The sequence below is a fragment of the Scyliorhinus canicula genome, chromosome 4 (assembly GCF_902713615.1).
Source record: "Scyliorhinus canicula chromosome 4, sScyCan1.1, whole genome shotgun sequence".
Taxonomy (NCBI): domain Eukaryota; kingdom Metazoa; phylum Chordata; class Chondrichthyes; order Carcharhiniformes; family Scyliorhinidae; genus Scyliorhinus; species Scyliorhinus canicula.
This window is the reverse complement of record NC_052149.1, coordinates 224,961,467-224,982,124: the sequence shown is the minus strand read 5'-3', so window position 1 is coordinate 224,982,124 and position 20,658 is coordinate 224,961,467. Positions and strand designations below refer to the sequence as shown.

Here is a 20,658-nt window from a genome sequence, read left to right as displayed (position 1 = left end):
ACCCTGCCCTGACCGCCACCAGCATCACCTGGTCTATGGACTTCCAACTGTGAGCCGAATGTCGCATGCCGGGAGCTGCCTTGGCGGGTTGGAAAATCCCGGTGAACATCAGTGTTAGGGAGAAATTTCAGAGATGTGACTGAGGGTTTGTGAAAAGGGAGAGAGTTTCAGTCTGTGTGAAAACACGTGAAGAGATAGAAGGGTTTAAGGAGGGAGTTTGAGAGGTTCCAGCTGAGGAAACAGGTTTTGCCACCAATAGTGGAATAGAGGGAGGGAACAGTGAGAGGCAGACAGGGAATGTGAAAGGAGATCATCCTGCAGGAAGTTGTCGAGGTAAATCAGGGTGAGGCTGTGGACTGATTTGTTGATGATGATGAGGATTTGAGATTTGATCTATTGAAGAACATGGAGCCAGTGTCTGTCAGTGAGGATGGACCAGGAGGATTTAGTGTGGAATAGATTGTGGACAGGTAACATGTGCAAAGTCATCTTTGTGAGATGTAAATTGTGCAGCTTATTTATTATTACCCATTCATGATTGCTCCCTGGACAATAGGTAAAGGATTCCCAACATTCCCATTTTGTCAGCTGGTGAATGTACTGCAAGAACAAATAAATGACTTTGGGTTAGTCTGGCTGAGAAAATTGGAAAGTTGTGGTAGAAATAGAGAAAAAGAAAGAAAGATCAAGCAGGAATTGTACAGATATAAATTTCAGATGAATAAATTTGAGGAACCTCACTAGTGACCAGTCGCAACACAGAATGAGATCCCCTTATGGTCTAATTCGGTTATTTGTATATCTCACATGTATTGCTTAGTTCTTTTAAAAAAAGGATCAAACAGCCTTTGGTAAGACAATGAGCAGGATTCTCTGTTTGGGAAACGAAGGGCTCGATTCAACTAAATGGGAACAAAGTTCCAGAGCGAGTGCGTTTAGCCGCGTGTTTCCCGACGCTCGCAGTGCGGAGAAACGGATGACTATACAATGCGACTTGTGTTGTATAAGCGGCCTCAGTGGTGAATGCGCAGCAGAGGCTGCACATAGCCCCGTTTTGTACACTGAGGAGCTCCGCTCGCCGGAACTCCTCAATGTAGCGAGAGATCGGATACCCCCGGGACCCCATGAATAGGGAAACCCTTCCCAGGGACCCCACAAATAGGGAGACCCCTCCAACAGGGACTCCATGAATAGGGAGACTCTCCAGGGATCCCCGTACTAGAGGGACTCCCACAAAGACCCCCTGATGAAAAGGCTCTCCCACAGGGTCCTCCAAACTAGAGGGACCTCTCCTCAGTGCCCCAGCATCCAGAAAAGAGACCCCTATCTGGAAGCTAGAGCGCAGTCCAGATAGGGGCAGTGTAAAACATTAAAGCTGTAACTCTTACCTGGAGGCTCCACAGACCCATTCCTCAAAGGAGTACAGCTGTGACCTGTGTTTCAACCCGCAGATCCATTAGCTGCAAGCCATTCACAACGTTCGAACGGTGAATTGTGATTGACAGAATCCACAAACCATTCATTCAACTCCCTTCATGGATTAGTGACTCATGGTGAAACCCCAATATTTACAAACATTGACAACATCAAAGAGGTGTAAGAGAAGTGCAATTATATGTTTGATATGGGATCCCTGGTGTGTGGGGAGGGGGGGGGGGGGTTCTCCCAGTGGCATTGAAAGTAATCGATTCATTCCAGGGCTTAAGCGGGGACCTGTGCAGCATCTCACAAGCTACAATCCAAAAGTGCGTTTGTGGCATCATGGATGCCCTCTTTGCCCAGGCAACCGACGGCATGAACTCTGACGGCATGAACCAATGTCCCAAGCAGTAGGAATCTCTGCCATCGCCGGGATGCCCCAGGTCCAGAGAGTAATATGGCACGCATGTCACCTTGTGTGCACCGGATGGTCCGGGAGTGCCTTTCATCAACAGAAAGGAGTTGCACTCCCTGAATCCATAACTCATGTGCGACCACTTGCTCTGCATCATGCACGCGTGTGCACGCTTTCCAGGGAGTATGCATGACAGCTACATCCTGGGACAGTCGGAAATTGCCGCCAACTTCGAGGACCACCCCAGGATGACGGGTTGGCGGTTGTCTCTGGATGGGCAGGTACCATCAAATGGAGATCCTGCGAGAGAACGGACATGTGGTCAGTGAGAGGAAATTATCATTTCATCTGACATGAACAACTCACGCGACACAGGTCATCTGGGTGGGGGCCGATGGATCCTCATCTCTGCGGTGCAGGCCGACATCATCGTCAGTGGCCGCTCTGCCCTCAGTCACCCCTCTGACATCGAGGGTCTGTCCCTTATAGGAGCTCAGGACTCTGATTTCTGTCACCCTGCTGTCTGTCTGGGCCCTTTCCCGTATATTATGTTCCAGCTTCTCCAGTGGGAACACAGTGAGGGCATTGTGAGCCGCAGGCATCATGCATCAAGGAGGGGAGGGGGCAGCTACAGCAGGGGACAGGCTTGGGACCACTGCTGGGTAAGGGTGGGTTGTGCTGGTTGGTGCCAAGATGTGCTGGAGCTTCTCCAGTTAGATCGCGCCCAATGTCTTTATTTGACCACCTTTGATGGGGTCCATGTTTGGGGCAGATAGACTTTGTACCAAACAAAAGTGTTTGAACAATGGTCAGTCTGGATGAATAGCCAGTGTATCCAGCTCCCAGACAATTTCCCTGTCTCAGTGATGCCTCCCAGTGAATAATGGCAAAAGGCATGTTTGTTACTGTGGAAATTCTGAAGATCTGTATCTCAGCAGCTATAAAAATCTAACATCTTCTCCTCTCTCTGTTACAGATTTACACAACATTAAATACACTCTTTATCGGTCAAGCACAAATCACAGTGAGGTCAACCTGAATTGTGGAGTTTTTTCTGAATACATTAAAACTAAATGGACCTGGTCATCGTATAATTTTCAGAACAAAGAGAAAGAAATAGCTTCTAATTACAAATCTCAGCCCATCAATGTAAACAGGACTGACTTTGGGGATCGACTGGGCCTCACAGAGACAACTTTTAATGGCACGAACTTCAATGTGAGAATTGTCCCTGTCCTATTTGAAGATGCTGGAGTTTACACATGTTCTATGGCAACACATAAAATAGTGACAATCACACTCATCACAGTTAAAGGTAGGAGACAGACTGTTGCTGTTGTTTTCAATGATCAAGTCATTGTTTAAAATCTAAATGATTTTCTTCTTTGCACAGTCACAGCTGAACCATCTGATGCAGTGAGTGAGGGAGACAACGTTACCCTGACCTGCTCTGTCTCTGATGTCACTGGCTCACTGAGACTTGTTTGGATCAGCAGTGATGGGAAAACTGTTGCAGAGAAAACATTGAATGAACAGAATGGGGAAGAGAAATCATTGAAACTGATTATTCAGAAAGCTGAGAGAGGCAACAGGAACTGGACATGTGTTTTGTTTCATCAACACACCCCCAAGATTTACATTCCACATTATCTGAAGGTGAACAGTAAGTGTCTCAGATTTTACTCTTTCTGACTCCCATCGCAAGTTCTTTTTACTTTCTGCTCTTTTATAATGATAAATTCTCACTTCTCATACCTTTTTATAGTCCACAGTGTGAAGATTGGAGTCACAGTTGTTGCATTGAAGGATTAATTGGTTGATCCGACAATCATCCCTCATCTCTTGTCTGTATTTAATCTGATAATAACAAGGTTGAGCCCATGGGGATTCTGCCAGATAATGAAAAGGGATAGTATAGGGCCTGATTTTCCCCTTTGAGGTGGGAATTGGAAATCGAGCTATTTCCTGACACCTCTCAGTTAGCCACATCCTCCCAGTGTACATCGGCTATTTTCACCATATGGGCTTGGGGTCACCGCCTCCTAAAACAGGTTAGAGGTAAAATTGGAGGTTGGCGAGTGTAGTTTAAAAAGCCTCCCTCTGTTCCCTGGGGTATCAACTTCATTTGGTAAATTAGTATAAGACTTCATAGTCCTCAACCCAGACGTCTCTCATGCCTAAGTCCTCCATGCCATACATTCACCCCATATTATTTTTTAAATGGAACTTTCACAAAATGCACGGTCACTGCGATAGCGCTGCCCCTTTAAAGGCCCTGGCTCCACGGACCATGTGACCGACTTGAGGCCAATTGCACGGAAGCGCGTGAATCTCAGCCAATGGGGAGTTTGTGCGGGGCCCTTGGAGAAGGACCCCGGGCAGTTTGGTCAGGGAGTCAAAGTGTTAAGGCCTGTTGAATGGTGTTCTGCGCCTGTTACGTAACTGCCTTTGCCTTTCATCAATAAACTTTGTTTGTTAACTATTGGAAGTCTCCAGTGTATCTCTCGAGCCACTACATTGGCGACGAGGTAAAAGTTTTCAATCGCAGCCGACAGTTGTCATGAACTGAGGGGGAGGAAGGAACAGTTCAGAAAGTAGTGAAGCTCCAGTAAAAGCTGGAATCATTTAAACAGTGAGTGGAAATGCCAATCATTGAGAAACTACACCCATTTGACCAATGGGTTGAGCCATGGAGTCAGTACGTTGAACAGTTCCAGAAGAGATCAGTTTGGCGCCCACAAACTTATAATTTGATGAGGAACCTAAAGCCCCCGGAGGCACCAGACTTGTAAACCTTTGCCCAGATAGTGAAATTTTAATCAAAGATTAAAATTATCCTCCAATTATCTTCGATTATCCTCCAGCTTTATTAGTTTAACTCTGCAGTGAGGGACCATGAAGAACCTTTCTCAGCTTGCTGAGCACTACGAGGTTGGGATCAGTTATAGTAACCTGCTGCATGACCGACTGTTTGTGGGAAAGAAGAAGCCTCTGGTTGAGACTACAGTTATATTTTTTCTAAGAATTTACAGTGCAGAAGGAGGCCATTCGTCCCATCGAATCTGCACCGGCTCTTGGAAAGAGCACCCTACCCAAGTTCAACACCTCCACCTCTTCCCAATAACCCAGTAACTCCACCCAACACTAAGGGCAATTTTGGATATTAAGGGCAATTTATCATGGACAATCCACCTAACCTGCACATCTTTGGACTGTGGGAGGAAACCGGAGCACCCGGAGGAAACCCACGCACACACGGGGAGGATGTGCAGACTCCGCACAGTGACCCAAGTCGGAATCGAGCCTGGGACCCTGGAGCTGTGAAGCCATTGTGCTATCCACAATGCTACCGTGGAATCGCGATCGAGATAGCTCAGGTGACTTAGTGCGCCGAACAGGCGCAATTGCACTCAAAAGCATGGCAGGAGGGGAGGTGAATCAGGTATGGGGTGCTATGGCCACGAGATCTGTGGTGCAATCAACAGGCACAGCGCAGAACCAGATACAGACTTTGGGATAGGACCGGAACCCAAGGAGCGGGAGAGTGTTTGGGCGTCAATCCGAATCCGAGGTGGACTGCTATCAATGTGGGGGTGGTTGTGATGGGGGGGGGGGACCTATTGTGTTTGGGAGTTTGTGTGCCAATTCAAAAGAAAAGAAAAGCAACAGCCATCCACAGTACCACTGAACATAATGGAGAAGGGAATGCAATGGAAATGGCTTATTGTCACGAGTAGGCTTCAATGAAGTTACTGTGAAAAGCCCCTAGTCGCCACATTCCGGCACCTGTCCGGGGGGGCTGGTACGGAAATTGAACCGTGCTGCTGGCTTGCCTTGGTCTGCTTTCAAAGCCAGCTATTAAGCCTAGTGTGCTAAAATTGTCTTAAGAGTAAATGGTAGACCCCTTAAACTGGAAGTCAATACTGGGGCTTGAAGCGTACAACAGACAAGCTTTCAACCTTCACCGGGGAGATTTTGAAGATCCTCGGAAGACCTAATATCCCAGTGGCATACAGAGGGCAGGAGACCAATCTGCCTTTGGTTGTCATGGAAGAACATCGACCCAGTCTGTTGGGAAGAGACTGGTTACAGAAGATTAGGCTCAAAAGTCTGAAAATCACCAAGATATCTATTGGTATCCTCCAAGATCTCTTAGGAGGTATAAAAACATCTTCCACAAGTAATAGGACAGGATTAAGGGTATAAACGCTGAGAAATATGTCAATGCAAATTCAACCCTCAAGTTCTTCAGAGCCAGACCAAGGCCATACTCATTGCATCAGAAGGATGAAGCACAGTTAAAGAGACTGGATGAGCTCGGTAACATCAAACTGGTCCAGTTTTCAGAATGGGTGGGGCTGATAGTCCCTGTCCTTAAACCTGATCATTCGATAAGAATTTGTGGGGACTATAAGTTGACCACAAATCAGGCTGCTCAGATCAATCGGTATCTGATTCCCCAAATTGAGGACTTCTATGCCAAGCTGGTGGGGGGCCTCATATATTCACAATTAGCCCTCAGTGATGCCTATCAACAACTAGAGTTGGATGAGGAATCTCAGATGTTTGCTACAGTCACTACCCAGAAAGGCCGCTTCCAGTATACCAGACTGCCATTCGACATTGCTCCAGCCTGTCCTATCTTCCAGCTCACAATGGAAACCCTCCCCCAAGATATTCCCAAGTGGATGATTTACATTGATGACGCACAAGTCACCGGTACTACACCAGAAGAACACATGGTCAGCCTAGAGGAAGTATTAAAGAGGTTTTGTGATGTACGGGTCCAGCTAAAATGCTAAAAATATACTTTATAGGCCTGAGGTGATGTACCTGGATTTTGCGTTCATGCAACAGGGTTGCACACATCGTAAGAAAACGTCAAGGCCACACGAGATGTCCCTGTGCCCCAAAATATCAGAGAGCTTAAATCCTTCCTATCGTCAATTATTATGCAAGTTTATTTCGAATTTAGCTACAAAATTGACACCATTTCACCAGATATTCAGGAAGAATCAATGGTGGCAATGGAGAGATGCCTTCTGAGTTGTGAAGCAAGCTTTACAGTCTTCAAATGTCTTGGTGCATTTTGACATGGGGAAAACAATCGTGGTGATGGTGTCCCTTTACGGTATAGGGGCAGTCTTATCGCACAAAATGGGATAAGGTTAGGAACACCCTCTTGCCTTTTCCTCAAGGACTCTTTCTGAAGCAGAACAAACTATGTCCAGACTGAGAAGGAGGGTTATATTCAGTGTGAAGAAATTCCACCAGTATGTGGAAAGTCAACAGTTCGACATGAGGACTGACCACAAGCTGTTACTGGGCCTTTTAAGGGAAGATAAGCCCACAGCCTCAGTGAGGGTACAGCGTTGGGCCTTGATGTTGGTGGTCTACAACTATGCTTTTCAGCACCAGCCTGGGACGCAAGTTGCCAATGGCATATGTCACATGAAGATAGCCCCCTACCACCCAACATTGAACGGTCTGGTTGAGACGGCCCAATCTTTTAAGAATGTCATGAAAAAGCAATCTGATAACCCCTTTACTAGAGGTTGGCTAATTTCTTTGTTGTTATCCAACTTAGCTCCTCATTCAACTGTGGGGTGTCAAACTAGCTGAGCTACTCATGGGCCATTGGTTGAAAACTGGATTGGATCTTGTGTTTCCAAATTTGGCGGGGAGGTTGGAGGCACATCAGGCCTTCCAGAAGAGTCAGCGGTCAGAGGATAGAAGGACAACAGTTCGTTTCTGGTTGGGAGATCCAGTTTTGGTCCGTACTTTCACCTTGGGTTCACCTTGGTTAGAAGGATGGGCTGTGGCCTAGCCAGGGCCGGTGTGTTATGTGGGCAATGTGAATGGGAAGACCATCATAAATCACACCAACCACTTGATGAGTTGAGGGGTGGCGACTCACAACATGGAGTCAGCAAGTCCAGCTAGCAATATGAATACACATGTAACTCTGTCCAGCCAACTGGAGCCAGGGACTCCCGTTTCTGTTCAGCCAGCTGTGCTTTCGAGGCTGGGAGGCCAGTTCGCCTGTCATTGATGGGTGCCCCAGAGGTGGCATCAATTATTGTCCATATTGTCCACTTGGTAGCTTAAGTGAGTGCCAAGCCTGTGGCAGGGCTAAGGAGGTCAAAGAAAACCCAGAGGTCTCCTGATCATAAGACCATTAGACCATAAGAAATAGGAGCGGAATTAGGCCACTTGGCCCATCGAGTCTGCTCCGCCATTCAATCATGGCTGATATTTTTCTCATCCCCATTCTCCTGCCTTCTCTTGTAACCCCTGATCCCCTTATTAATCAAAAACCTATCTTTCTCTGTCTTAAAGACACTCAGTGATTTGGCCTCCACAGCCTTCTGCGGCAAAGAGTTCCACAGATTTACCATCCTCTGGCTGAAGAAATTCCTCCTCTTCTCTGTTTTAAAGGATCATCCCTTTAGTCTGAGATTGTGTCCTCTGGATCTAGTTTTTCTGACGAATGGAAATATCCTCTCCACGTAAATTCCATCCAGGCCTCGTAGTATCCTATAAGTTCCAATAAGATCCCCTTCATCTTTCTCAACTCCAGTGAGTACAGATCCAGAGCTCTCAACCATTCCTCATGTGACAAGCTCTTTATTCCAGGGACATTCTTGTTAACCTCCTCTGGACCCTCAAGGCCAGCACATCCTTCCTTAGATACGGGGCCCAAAACTGCTCACAATACTCCAAATAGGGTCTGATCAGAACCTTATAACGTCTCAAAAGTACATCCCTGCTCTTGTATTGTAGCCTTCTCGTCATGAATGCGAACATTGCATTTGCCGTCCTAACTGCAGACTGAACCTGCACGTTAACCTTAAGAGAATCATGAACAAGGACTCCCAAGTCCCTTTGTGCTTCTGATTTCCTCAGCATTTTCCCATTTAGAAAATAGTCTCTGCCTCCATTCCTCCTTCCAAAGTGCAGAATCGCACACTTTTCCACATTGTATTCCATCTGCCACTTGTTTGCCCACCCTCTTCGCCTATCCAAGACCTTCTGCAGCCCATGTGCTTTCTCAATACTATCTGTTCCATTACATATCTTTGTATCGTCTGCAAACTTAGCAACAGTGCCTTCAGTTTCTTCTTCCAAATCGTTAATGGATATTGTGAAAACTTGTTGTCCCTGAGGCACACCACTAATTACGGGCTGCCATCCTGAACAAGACCCACTCTTTCTCCCCATGCTTTGCCTTCTGCCAGTCAGCCAATTCTCTATCCATGCCAGGATCTTACCCTTAACACCATGGGCTCTTAACTTATCTAACAGTCTCCTATGCGGCACCTTGTCAAAGACCTTCTGGAAATCTAAATAAATCGTGTCCACTGGTTCTCCTTTGTCTAACTTCCCTGTTACCTCCTCAAAATCTAACAGATTTGTTAGACATGATCTCCACTTGACGAAGCTGTACTGACTCAGTCCTATTTTATCATGCACTTCCCAGTACTCCGCGATCTCATCTTTAATAATGGATTCTAACATCTTACCAATGACCGAAGTCAGGTTAACCGGCCTATAATTTCCTGTCTTCTGCCTCCCTCCCTTCTTAAACAGTGGTCTGATTCTCCTGCAGCACTGGCATCCCACTGGTGTCTTCCACTGTGAAGATTGATACAAATTAACGACCCCCCCCCCGCCCTATTGCTCTTTTAGTTGTCCTCTGCTTGTTTTTAAAGGCTTCCCAATCCTCTGGCTTCCCACTAAACCTCACCATTTTGTATGCTCTTTCTTTTGCTTTTAGGCTGTCCTTGATTTTCCTCGCCAGCCATGGATGCTTTGTCCTCCTCTTAGCATGTTTACTCCTCCTTTGAATGAATGGCATCGATTGACTTTTTGATGGACTCTCTTTTTCCTGTTTTCTCTGTTCACATTTACAACCTCCGTCTCTAGCTTTTGGATAGTTATAAGAAGGTACTTAAGGGGGGGGGGGGGGGGGGGGGGATGTGGTAGCACGGCCCCTTTAAGGGGCAGACTCCATGGACCACATGACCGGTTCAGGGCCAATCATTCTGGAGACGGTGAACCCCAGCCAATGGGGAGCTTGCGCAGGGTCCAGGAAGCAGGACCTCGGGCAGTGTGGACCAGGGAGTTGAAGTGTTAAGACCTGTTGACTAGTATTCTGTGCCTATTACTTAACTGCCTTTGCCTTTCATCAATGAAACCCCTTTGTTAACTACTGGAATTTCCCAGTGTATGTACTCTACCAGTCTGGGAAGACAACACTTTACATCCAATTTATTCTCACTTACATGAATGATCCAATGTTTAACACTCCATTTCCATTCACCCTGAGCCAACCATTTTATTTCAAAACCATTTCACAACAACCTGATGAAAAGAAATCCACAGACAGAAACTGTGACCAAATAAATAAACACCAGGGAAACCTTTCACAAATATTTGATCATTTATTTTCCAGAATTTAAATCAGATTGTTATCATTTTCTGTCTCTTTTTATTCAATAAATGGCTGCAGTTTTTAAATTTTCATTGAGATGTGGAGTAAAACTGTAAATAATAACTTTCTCCCTCACAGTGAGAGCGAGAGCGAGAACATTTCCAGACATTTGGATCATCACAGTTTCCGGTTACTTGTTTGTTAAACTGGGCTTTGCTGTTGGACTAATTTTCTTGTTGAAGAGGATGGACAAAGTAAGAATTTTTTCAGGCTTTCTTTAAGAAAATTCTCAAAGTGATATTTGAACAATGAAAGCAAGAACAGTAAAAATGATGATGAACTTCCAATAATCTATTTTGTGACTATTTGAGTAGATTTTTTCTGTGTGCTGTCATTGTTGTTGCTGTGGTCTTGTGTCGCTAGAGAGCTTCAGTAGAGTTGGGTTTCGAAATCAATTTGTCTCTCTGTAAACCACTTCCCCTGTGGCCGGTTTGCTATACCTAGTTTACTCATCTTCAAATCTCAGTCAATTCAAAATAAGCAATTCTGTTTCTGAGAGCTCGGCACAGTTTGTGTTCGAGGAAGCAATATGTCAAGGCTGTTTATTCTTGGGTGAAGTGCGAATTGTAGACTAGGAGGCAGTTGGGTAAGAAACAAATAAATATTGTAAACAGTGGAAAGATTGAATTTAACATCAAGGATGTGAGATAATCTGTATTGTTTATGATATTTACATAGAATTATATGATAGGTACAGCACAGAACAGACCATTCAGCCCTGTTGGTCTATTTTCAGGTTCATGTGGCACAAAAGTTCCTTTCCCTACTTTATCTCATTCCCTTGACGTATGCCTTGGAAGCATCTTCAAGGGGGGGTGGAGGGGGGGGAGGGGGGGAGAGGGAGGAAGGGGGAGGGGGGGAGAGGGGGGGAGAGGGGGGGAGAGGGGGAGAGGGGGGAGGGGGGGAGGGGGGGAGGAGGGGGGGAGGGGGGAGGGGGAGGGGGGAGGAGGGGGGAGGGGGGGAGGGGGGAGAGGAGGGGGGAGGAGGGGGGAGGAGGGGGAGGGGGGGAGGAGGGGGGGAGGGGGGAGGAGGGGGGAGAGGGGGGAGGAGGGGGGAGAGGGGGGAGGAGGAGTGGGGGGGGGAGGGGGGAGGGGGAGGGAGGAGGGGGGAGGGAGGGGGAGGGAGGGAGGGGGGAGGGGGAGGGAGAGGGGGGAGGGAGAGGGTGGGGAGGGAAGAGGGGGGAGGGGAGAGGGGGGAGGGGAGAGGGGGGAGGGAGAGGGGGGAGGGAGGGGGGAGGGAGAGGGGGGAGGGGAGAGAGGGGGAGGGGGAGGAGGAGGGGGGAGGGGGGGTGGGGGGAGGGGGGGAGGGGGGGAGAGGGGGGAGGGGAGGGGAGGGGAGGGGAGGAGGGAAGGGGGGAGGGGGAGGGAGGGAGGAAGGGGAGGGGGGGAGGGGGAGGGAGGGGGGAGGGAGGGAGGGAGGGGGGGAGGGAGGGAGGGGGGGGAGGGGGGGGGGGAGAGGCTGCCATTGCAGAAAGGCAAGGATTTAGTGAAGACATCAGTTACTTTGAAGTTGTGCCAAGAGATGTTTGCTTCTTCGGGATAAATCCCATTTGTCAGTTACTGCTGACAAATAAACTGAAACCCTCAATTGAATTGGACTTCCTGTTGTGAGGACAACACCAATCCATTGTCAGTTTCCTGATGCAGCAAGTGATACATGCATTCCAGGGACAATCTCTTTCCCCATGCAGTTCATTACCAGACTTCACTCGCATCTTACTGCTGCCTTGCAGGTTATCATCAAACCCATTAGTCCGTCTTCAGGAAAAGCTCATGGAGACGGGAAAGCACTGAGGTTCCAACCCGATCTTTCCAAATTTCCTTGCTGACCACATTCCAAATCCAGCTCCTTGGGCTTGGAAAATACGGCTCTTTGCCTGTTGTAATGATCTAATTAACAATGAGTATGTCATGTGTGGGTCAAGTTCAGATATGTTGCCTATTCTATAAAAATGGCTTTGTTCGATTTCCATTTCATCTGTCTCTTAAATCCAACATTTGTTCCTAAAGGATTTATTCAATGTAAATATTTTTCCTCTTCTTAGATGTCGAAGAGTGGGAAATCACACAAAATGACAGGAAATGAAGAAGCTGTTCAATTAAAGACCTTGAACTCTGACACTGATTTGAGATCATAGATGGAATGATACAGCACAGAAGGAGACTATTGAGCTGATCATATCTGGGCCCAATGATCAAACCAAACTTGGAAACCTGAGTTGGTTTTACTCTGGATATGTTGTGTGGTGATATTTCTATGAAGCTAGGTTAGTTTTTATTGCAAAGTGTCATTTCAATCGTTCCCAGTCTCAGTGTATCTTATTTTATTTTACAAGAGCTAACTTTCCAGCTCACAGCTTTATGACTGGAGGGATTGACATTGACTGTTGGGCTGGTTTAGCTCACTGGGCTAAATCGCTGGCTTTTAAAGCAAACCCATCAGGCCAGCAGCATGGTTCGATTCCCGTACCAGCCTTCCCGGACAGGCGCCGGAATGTGGCGACTAGGAGTTTTTCACAGTAACTTCATTGAAGCCTACTCGTGACAATAGTGAGTTTCATTTCATAAGGGGCAGCACGGTAGCATTGTGGATAGCACAATCGCTTCACAGCTCCAGGGTCCCAGGTTCGATTCTTGCTTGGGTCACTGTCTGTGCGGAGTCTGCACATCCTCCCCGTGTGTGCGTGGGTTTCCTCCGGGTGCTCCGGTTTCCTCCCACAGTCCAAAGATGTGCAGGTTAGGTGGATTGGCCATGATAAATTGACCTTAGTGTCCAAAATTGTCCTTAGTGTTGGGTAGGGTTACTGGGTTATGGGGATAGGGTGGAATTGTTGACCTTGGGTAGGGTGCTCTTTCCAAGAGCCGGTGCAGACTCGATGGGCTGAATGGCCTCTTTCTGCACTGTAAATTCTATGATCTATGATCTATGACCCAGTCATGCACTGTGTGTAAATGTCAAAGTGTTTCAATATGGTTTTGTGACTGTAGGTCCCCAGAGAGTGATCAGGACTTTCTCTGCAGAAGAGCTGAATGGTGCAGAGTTTCTGCAAATGAGAAGCAATGAAAGTCGGCTCAGTAAATATGGGAGTCACCTGTTCATCTCCCAACCCCTGTTCACACAACGACACAGCAAATCCTCAGGAGAAGGCTGTGTCCGTGCTCTGATACAGAAAATGTTTAAAACCAACCGTGTCTAAAAGATTAACACAAAATAGTCAATGAAACATCATCAAGAATAAAAGTTATGGAAACGTAAAAACACAAAGTAGGAATGAGTGAAGTTTGACGGGAAGATTTATTAATTATTCTTCACAATCATTTAGCATCTCCAATAATCAATTGTTTTCTGATGGTGTTGATAGATTGTGGTGATGAGATTTGTTCAGCATGGAATGGGGAAATGTTTCCTTTAGTCAATGAATCATTACTGCTCTCTGCCCAATCACAGATCTTCCCCTTTGATCTTTTCCTGTCAGGAACGTTTCCTGTTTCTATAGAGAACTCCCAACATTCTTCACAAGGCCCTAAAGTTGTAAACATCACCTGGAGTTTTCTTTTGTTAGCTCAACATTTAGTCTTTTGACAATTAAAGATTGTGACTGTCCATTTATGATATATACAGATGTTTGTGTGTACTATTGAGTGTGTGTACATTTATAGGCTCAGTGACAACACTTTCACCACTATTCTGAGATGGGGATTGCAGCAAACTCTGGTGGAATGGCCATTAACTTAATGGATAGAATCATAGGATCATAGAATTGTTATGGTGCAGAAGGAGCCCATTTGGCCTCACGTGTCTGCACCAGCTTGCGGAATATACATTAATACTTGGTGCCATTCTCCTGCCTTTTTCCTGTACTCCTGCACGTTGTTTGTATTCAAATAATCATCTAAGGCCCTCGTGACTGCCTTGAGTGAACCTGCCTACACCACACTTCCAGGCAGTGCATTGCAGACCTGAACCATTCACTGTGTGAAAAGATGTTTTCCCGTATCGCATTTCCTTCTTTTGCAAATCAATTTAAATTCATCCCCTCTCATTCACAATCTTCTTACAAGTTGGAACAGTTTCTCCCTACCTACTGTGTCCAGCTCACTTCTGATTTTGAACATCTCCATCAAATCTCCTCTTAGCCTTCTCCTCTCCAAGAACATCAGTCCTACCCTCTCCAATCTATCCTCATAACTGAAGTTTGTCATCCCTGGAACCATTTTTGGAAACTTTTTCTGCACGCTCTCCAATGTGCTTAGGTCATTCCCATAGTGCAGCATCCAGAGATTTTCCACAATGTTCCAGCTGAGCTTTAACTAGTGTCTTGTATAAGTGCAGCATAATTTTCTTGCCCTTGTAGTCAATGCCCCTATTAATATAATAAAGGCCAGAATACTATATCCGTTATTCATTGTTCTCACCACCTGTCCTTACACCTAAAATGAATTATGACCCTTTGTCAAAGCTCACCTAGACTCTCCCGGCAGATGCTGTCAGACCTGCTGAGATTTTCCAGCATTTTCTCCTTAGTTTCAGATTCCAGCATCCGCAGTAATTTGCTTTTATTATGTACATATGAAAATGAAAATCGCTTATTGTCACAAGTAGGCTTCAAATGAAGTTACTGTGAAAAGCCCCTAGTCGCCACATTCCGGCGCCTGTTCAGGGAGGCTGTTACGGGAATTGAACCGTGCTGCTGGCCTGCTTGGTCTGCTTTCAAAGCCAGCGATTTAGCCCTGTGCTATACACCCAGGTCCCTCTAATCCTGCACAATCTATTGAGAGTTTTAGCCCTTGATTCATATTTGTCACTCCATGTTCTCACGAGCAAAATGAATCACCTCACACCTAATATGGTTAGATTTGTGATTGTTCAATGAAAGAATGTTTTATAAGGGAAGAAGTTTAACTCTCAGATAAATGGATGGACTGAAGAAACAACAGCAAGCTTTGTAGAGTTATAACTTATAAAAATCAATTGAAGGATAACATTTCCAGACCAATTTTTAAAGTTTAATTGATAGCTGTCCGATTCAACTTTAATTTCTGAATCCAATAAATGGTAAAAAGAAAGATGATACAGTTTGGTGGAATATGAACAATATTGTTGATATTTTTAAAGGTGACTTTAAAGTTTTTAGATGAAGAAGTTAAAGAAATGATTGTACAGAACATAGGAATGATTACAATGGTGCAGATATGTTTAACGTTGAATAAATACAACATTAAGAAGATTGAATTATCCAATCGCAGTCCAGGGCTTTGATCACAACATCTTGGCTGAGAGTTCAGTGCAGCACTGAGGCACTGAGTGTTTCCTGATGTTCTGGCCAACATTCACCCTGCATCCAATTTCAATAAAAACATATTATTTACTCCTTATTACATTGCTATCAATGAAATCTTGCTTTGCGTGAATTGATTGGTGTGTTTCCCACATTACAATCGTGACAATGCCGAGGGTTTACAGCCACTCCAGCCAGCGGGATTTTCCGGTCCACCGACGGCGGAGTGCGCAAACAATTGGAAAACCCATTGACAGCGGCGGGCCTGGAAAATCCCATCGCCGGCCAATTGCAAACCACCAGTGCCACCACAAAACCCGCTGCACAGGGTGGGGCAGATAATCCTGCCGTGTGTTTCTGCTGTGAAACCACAGAGCTGTAATCCACTTTGGGACGTCTGAGGTCATGATTGGTGAGATATAAATGTAACTCTCAACAAGCTATAATTCTTAGAACATAGAACATAGAACATAGAACAGTACAGCACAGAACAGGCCCTTCGGCCCTCGATGTTGTGCCGAGCAATGATCACCCTACTTAACCCACGTAACCGGTATACCCGTAACCCAACAATCCCCCCATTAACCTTACACTACGGGCAATTTAGCATGGCCAATCCACCTAACCCGCACATCTTTGGACTGTGGGAGGAAACCGGAGCACCCGGAGGAAACCCACGCGCACACGGGGAGGACGTGCAGACTCCGCACAGACAGTGACCCAGCCGGGAATCGAACCTGGGACCCTGGAGCTGTGAAGCATTGATGCTAACCACCATGCTACCGTGAGGCCTCCAAAGCATATCATAGAACAGTACAGCACAGAACAGGCCCTTCGGCCCTCGATGTTGTGCCGAGCAATGATCACCCTACTTAAACCCATGTAACCCGTATACTCGCAACCCAACAATCCCCCCATTAACCTTACACTACGGGCAATTTAGCATGGCCAATCTACCTAACCCGCACATCTTTGGACTGTGGGAGGAAACCAGAGCACCCGGAGAAAACCCACGCACACACGGGGAGGACGTGCAGACTCCACACAGACAGTGACCCAGCCTCCTTCTGAAACGTGTGTAAAATGCTCTGTTTATTGATGTGCATTGTTACTCTGATTGTCGTGGATTGGTGGCACTAGAGATCTGCAGTCGTGTTCGAGCTGAGGATGGATTTTGTAGTCAGCAGTGAAATGGCTCTCAAAAAAATCTAGTTACAAATATCCAGTAATGTGTGTGGCTCAGACTTCCGCTTTCCTGGAGATAATTTAAATCTGCTGCTGTATCAGGAGATTTCCAGTCAGGCAGCGGCAGTGATATCGACGAGCTGGGTAAGCAGCCAATCACAAAGAGGAATTCTCTGAAACAGCCGACGAGGAAATCAAGAGCACTTTATTCATCACTTTGAGTGTAACATTCAAAAAATCTTACATTGTTTGGCATGTTCCCCGCTCCCCGCGGTGTGTTTGGTGACAGTCGAGCTGCCAGGAAACTCATGGAAGGGGTTCACCCTGGGCAGGGCTGGAAGATCACGTGTGTAAATCAGCCGGAATATTCTGGGCTATTTGTGGAGGAGGTTGACATCCCACAAATGCAAATTGATCTTTTCAGGGCCTTTGAGGGTGTTTAGCAGTAATTTTAAACTAACTACTGTTAAAACTGATCGACATCTTATTCAATGAACTTTAGCTTTTCCTCTGGATTTTCCAATGATATTAATAGCTTAAAATGGCAATTTTTGTGAATTGTTTTATTGTTTGGTGTTTGCTCTCTGGGGTGATTTGAACACTGCACCTTCAAGGGTAGCAATAAATCTCTGACAGTAACCTCTAGATTTCTGGAATACTCTGCACATGTGCAGACTCCTGGGGTGGTTGGCGCATGTGCGGGAGCACCAGCGTGTGCTGGCGTCATCCCAGTGCACCCGCAGGGGGAGTCATCTCCGCATCGGCCATCGCGGACTGTTACAGCGGCCGACGCGGAGTATTAGAGTGCCCCCACGGCACAGGCCCGCCCGCGGATCGGTAGACTCCGATCGCGGACCAGGCCACCATGGGGGCACCTCCCTGAGCCAGATCCCCTCACACCCCCCCCCCCCCCCCCCCCCCCCCCCCCCCCCGAGGACACGAGAGGCCGCCCGCAGAACCAGGTCCAGCCGATAAGTACCTGTCGTAATTTACACCGATGGGACCGGCCGTAAACAGGCGGACACTCAGCCCATTGTGGGCCGGAGAATTGCCGGGGAGACCACTGCCAGCGGCCGTCGACCGGCGCGGTGCGATTCCCACTCCCGCCAAATACCGGCGCGATTTGGCAGCCGGCGGGGGCGGGGTTCACGCCGCCCCCTGGCAATACTCCGACCCCGCGGGGAGTCAGATAATCCCGCCCCTGAAATTGCTGTAAGTTTCAGTGGAGTAATCGTGGTGAAAATTGACAGTTTCATTACCAGCATCGCCACAAAACCCAGGGATAATTGTTCACTTGAAGTGGGATTAATGGTCCCATATGTGGGATTAATGGTCCCCAAGAGGTTAAGTTGCATGTGTGGTGAGCATGGCACTGGAGCCATTCACGCCACTCCAGCTGCTGATCGCGGCATCAACTGGGCGGTGCGGGATCCGTGCATGCACAGTGGCACCAGCGCCAACGCGCGCATGCGCAGTGGCTTCCTTCAACGCAACATGGCGCAGGACTGAAGGGGCCAGCGCGGAGAAAAGGAGGCCGCCAGCCAGAGAGGCCGGCCTGCCGATTGTTGGGCTCCGATCGCGGGACAGGCCACATTGGAGGCCCCCTGGAGTCGGACCACCCCCTCCACAGGCCGCCCCCGGACCCTTCAATGCCGTGGTCCCACCAGCTGAGAGCAGGTGTGGACGGCAGCGGTGGGACTCACCATTTCTACGACGGCCGCTCGGCTCAATGGCGCCGTTTCTCCACTCTACGGAGAATCGCGTGCTGGTGATGGGGCGGCATGGCACGATTCGCGCCAGTCGCGGGGATTCTCCGGCCTGGCTCCGGGCTGAGAGAATCCCGCCTATGGTTTCTTGATTTGGTACGTCTGAGCCAGACAAGGAAGCCTAAAAAACTGCTTAACAATTGTGGCCAAATATCAAACTAGGCTGAGCATGTCAGCATTAACAGCAGAGGTAAAGGATCCCCAAAAGTTATGGGGTAGAATATTCTCATATTTTTGTAAAGTGTGGCAGCACTTTGAGCTGCCAATCTTGCCTCTCCTTTAGCCAGGTTTCCGTTATAGGAATGGCATCCTTCTGTTGTGTGTCAACCTGTGCTCTTAGGTTGTCCACTCTGTTCCTAATACTCCTTTAATTGAAGTATAACCAGTTTAACCCCACCATTTTTCCTTGCTGGACACTTTGGAAAGTTTGCTTCTCCTGTAATTCCAATTCTATCACTAATCTGCTGCATCACTAGCTCATGTTCTACTTCTATCCTCCTGGTCTGAATTTTATCTCTCTGATCCTACACCTGGGATCCCATCGCCCTGCCACAATAGTTTAAATACTTCCAACCAGAACTAGAAAAAGCCCCCACAAGGATATTGGTCCCAACTTTGCCTGGATGCGACCAGTCTGGTTTGTACAGGACCCACCTGCCCCTGAACCAGTCCCAATGCCGCAAGCATCTGAATCCCTCCCGGCTACACCATCTCTCCAGCCACACATTCATCTGATCTATCCTCCTGTTCCTGCTCTCTCTACCATGTGGAACTGGGAGTAATCCTGAGATTACTACATTTGCGGCCCTGCATTTTTGTTTATCCCCTAACTTCCTGCCTTAAAGCCTCTGAAATTCATCAATTTTGACATGTATGTAATGGGATGCAAACAGTGAACCACTCTCTCACTCTCGTGCGAAGTCGTCCCAGTGTGACACTTCCACAGTTTACCATCACTCGCAGGAGAGAGACACACGTCCAAGAGTGGTAGATGAGACCACCGCATGTGGAGTAAATGAACCCTTACACCTTCTCTGAACCACGTCCAATGAAATAATGGGCTGGATTCTAATGGAGAAGTCCATTGACCTTGGCGGGATTCTCAGGTCGTTGGGTGGACGCGGACTGAGAGTCCCACCCGATACCTTTCCCCAAATAAGGGGCCCAAATCTGTTCACAGTACTCCAGATGTAGGGCTGGATTCTCTGTTTGGTAGACTAAGTCCCCACGCCGCTGGGAAAAAGGTGGCGTTTTACGCCAGGAAATCTGGTGCAAAATGGCCACCGATTCCCTGTTCCGGGGGGTGGGGGGGCTTAGCAGCCAGGTAGCGTAGGGCTCCCAGCTCTAGCTGCCAATATGGCCTGAATCATTGACAGGTCCGTGGCTGCACCTGTGCATTGCAGCGGCCTGCAGCGGCCATGCCGTGCTTCATGGCGGACGCAAACCACGGACCCCCCCCCCCCCCCCCCCCCCCCACACAGTGCCCCCAGCTCCGAATAAAGCCCCCCCCTGCCCGCAGAACGGCCCTCACCCAACTATGGCGGTTGCTGGACGGAGTCCGCAGCCACCACACTGAGTTCACGACAGGTGACACCAGACGTGTCCCATGCCGCCGGGAACTTGGCCGGTCGAGGATGGAGCATCATGGGGCCTGAGGCCGTGGATCCAGTGTGCGGCGTATTCCTAGAGTGCTCTGCTTTTCAGGGGGCGGAGCATCGCGAAAGCGGCGCCACCCCCGATTTGGCGTCATTGGGGATTCTCCGCCCTGCCGTCGAACGTGATTTTGCCGTCGGGGATCGGATAATCCAGCCCCTGGTCTCACCAGTGTCTTATGCAGTTGCAGCAAGAATCCCTAACTTTAATCTAATCCACTTGAAATAAGGGCCAATGTTCCATTAGTCTTCCTAATTACCTGCTGCACCCATGTGCTAGCTTTCTGTGTTTCGTGCACAAGAACCACAAGCCCCTTTGCGTTGCAGCTTTCTGCAGATTTTCTCCATTTAAATAAAACTTTGTTCTTTTGTTCTGCCTTCCAAAATGAACAACTTCACATTTTCCCGCATTTGCCAACTGCAGCGGCCACTTGTTTAACCTATCAATA

At 47.6% G+C, this 20,658-nt stretch overlaps 1 protein-coding gene across 1 annotated transcript in view; it reads left to right on the top strand.

Moving 5' to 3' along the window:
- The window catches only part of LOC119965407, a 52,703-nt gene extending 39,940 nt beyond the window's left edge, over nt 1-12,763 (top strand). Inside the window, exons 5-8 of the mRNA XM_038796158.1 lie at nt 2,811-3,149; nt 3,228-3,497; nt 10,407-10,522; nt 12,373-12,763. Coding sequence (XP_038652086.1) covers nt 2,811-3,149; nt 3,228-3,497; nt 10,407-10,522; nt 12,373-12,465 — 818 coding nt within the window. The 3' untranslated portion in view covers nt 12,466-12,763. The remainder of the gene's footprint in view (nt 1-2,810; nt 3,150-3,227; nt 3,498-10,406; nt 10,523-12,372) is intronic.
- Nucleotides 12,764-20,658: the final 7,895 nt, after the last annotated feature.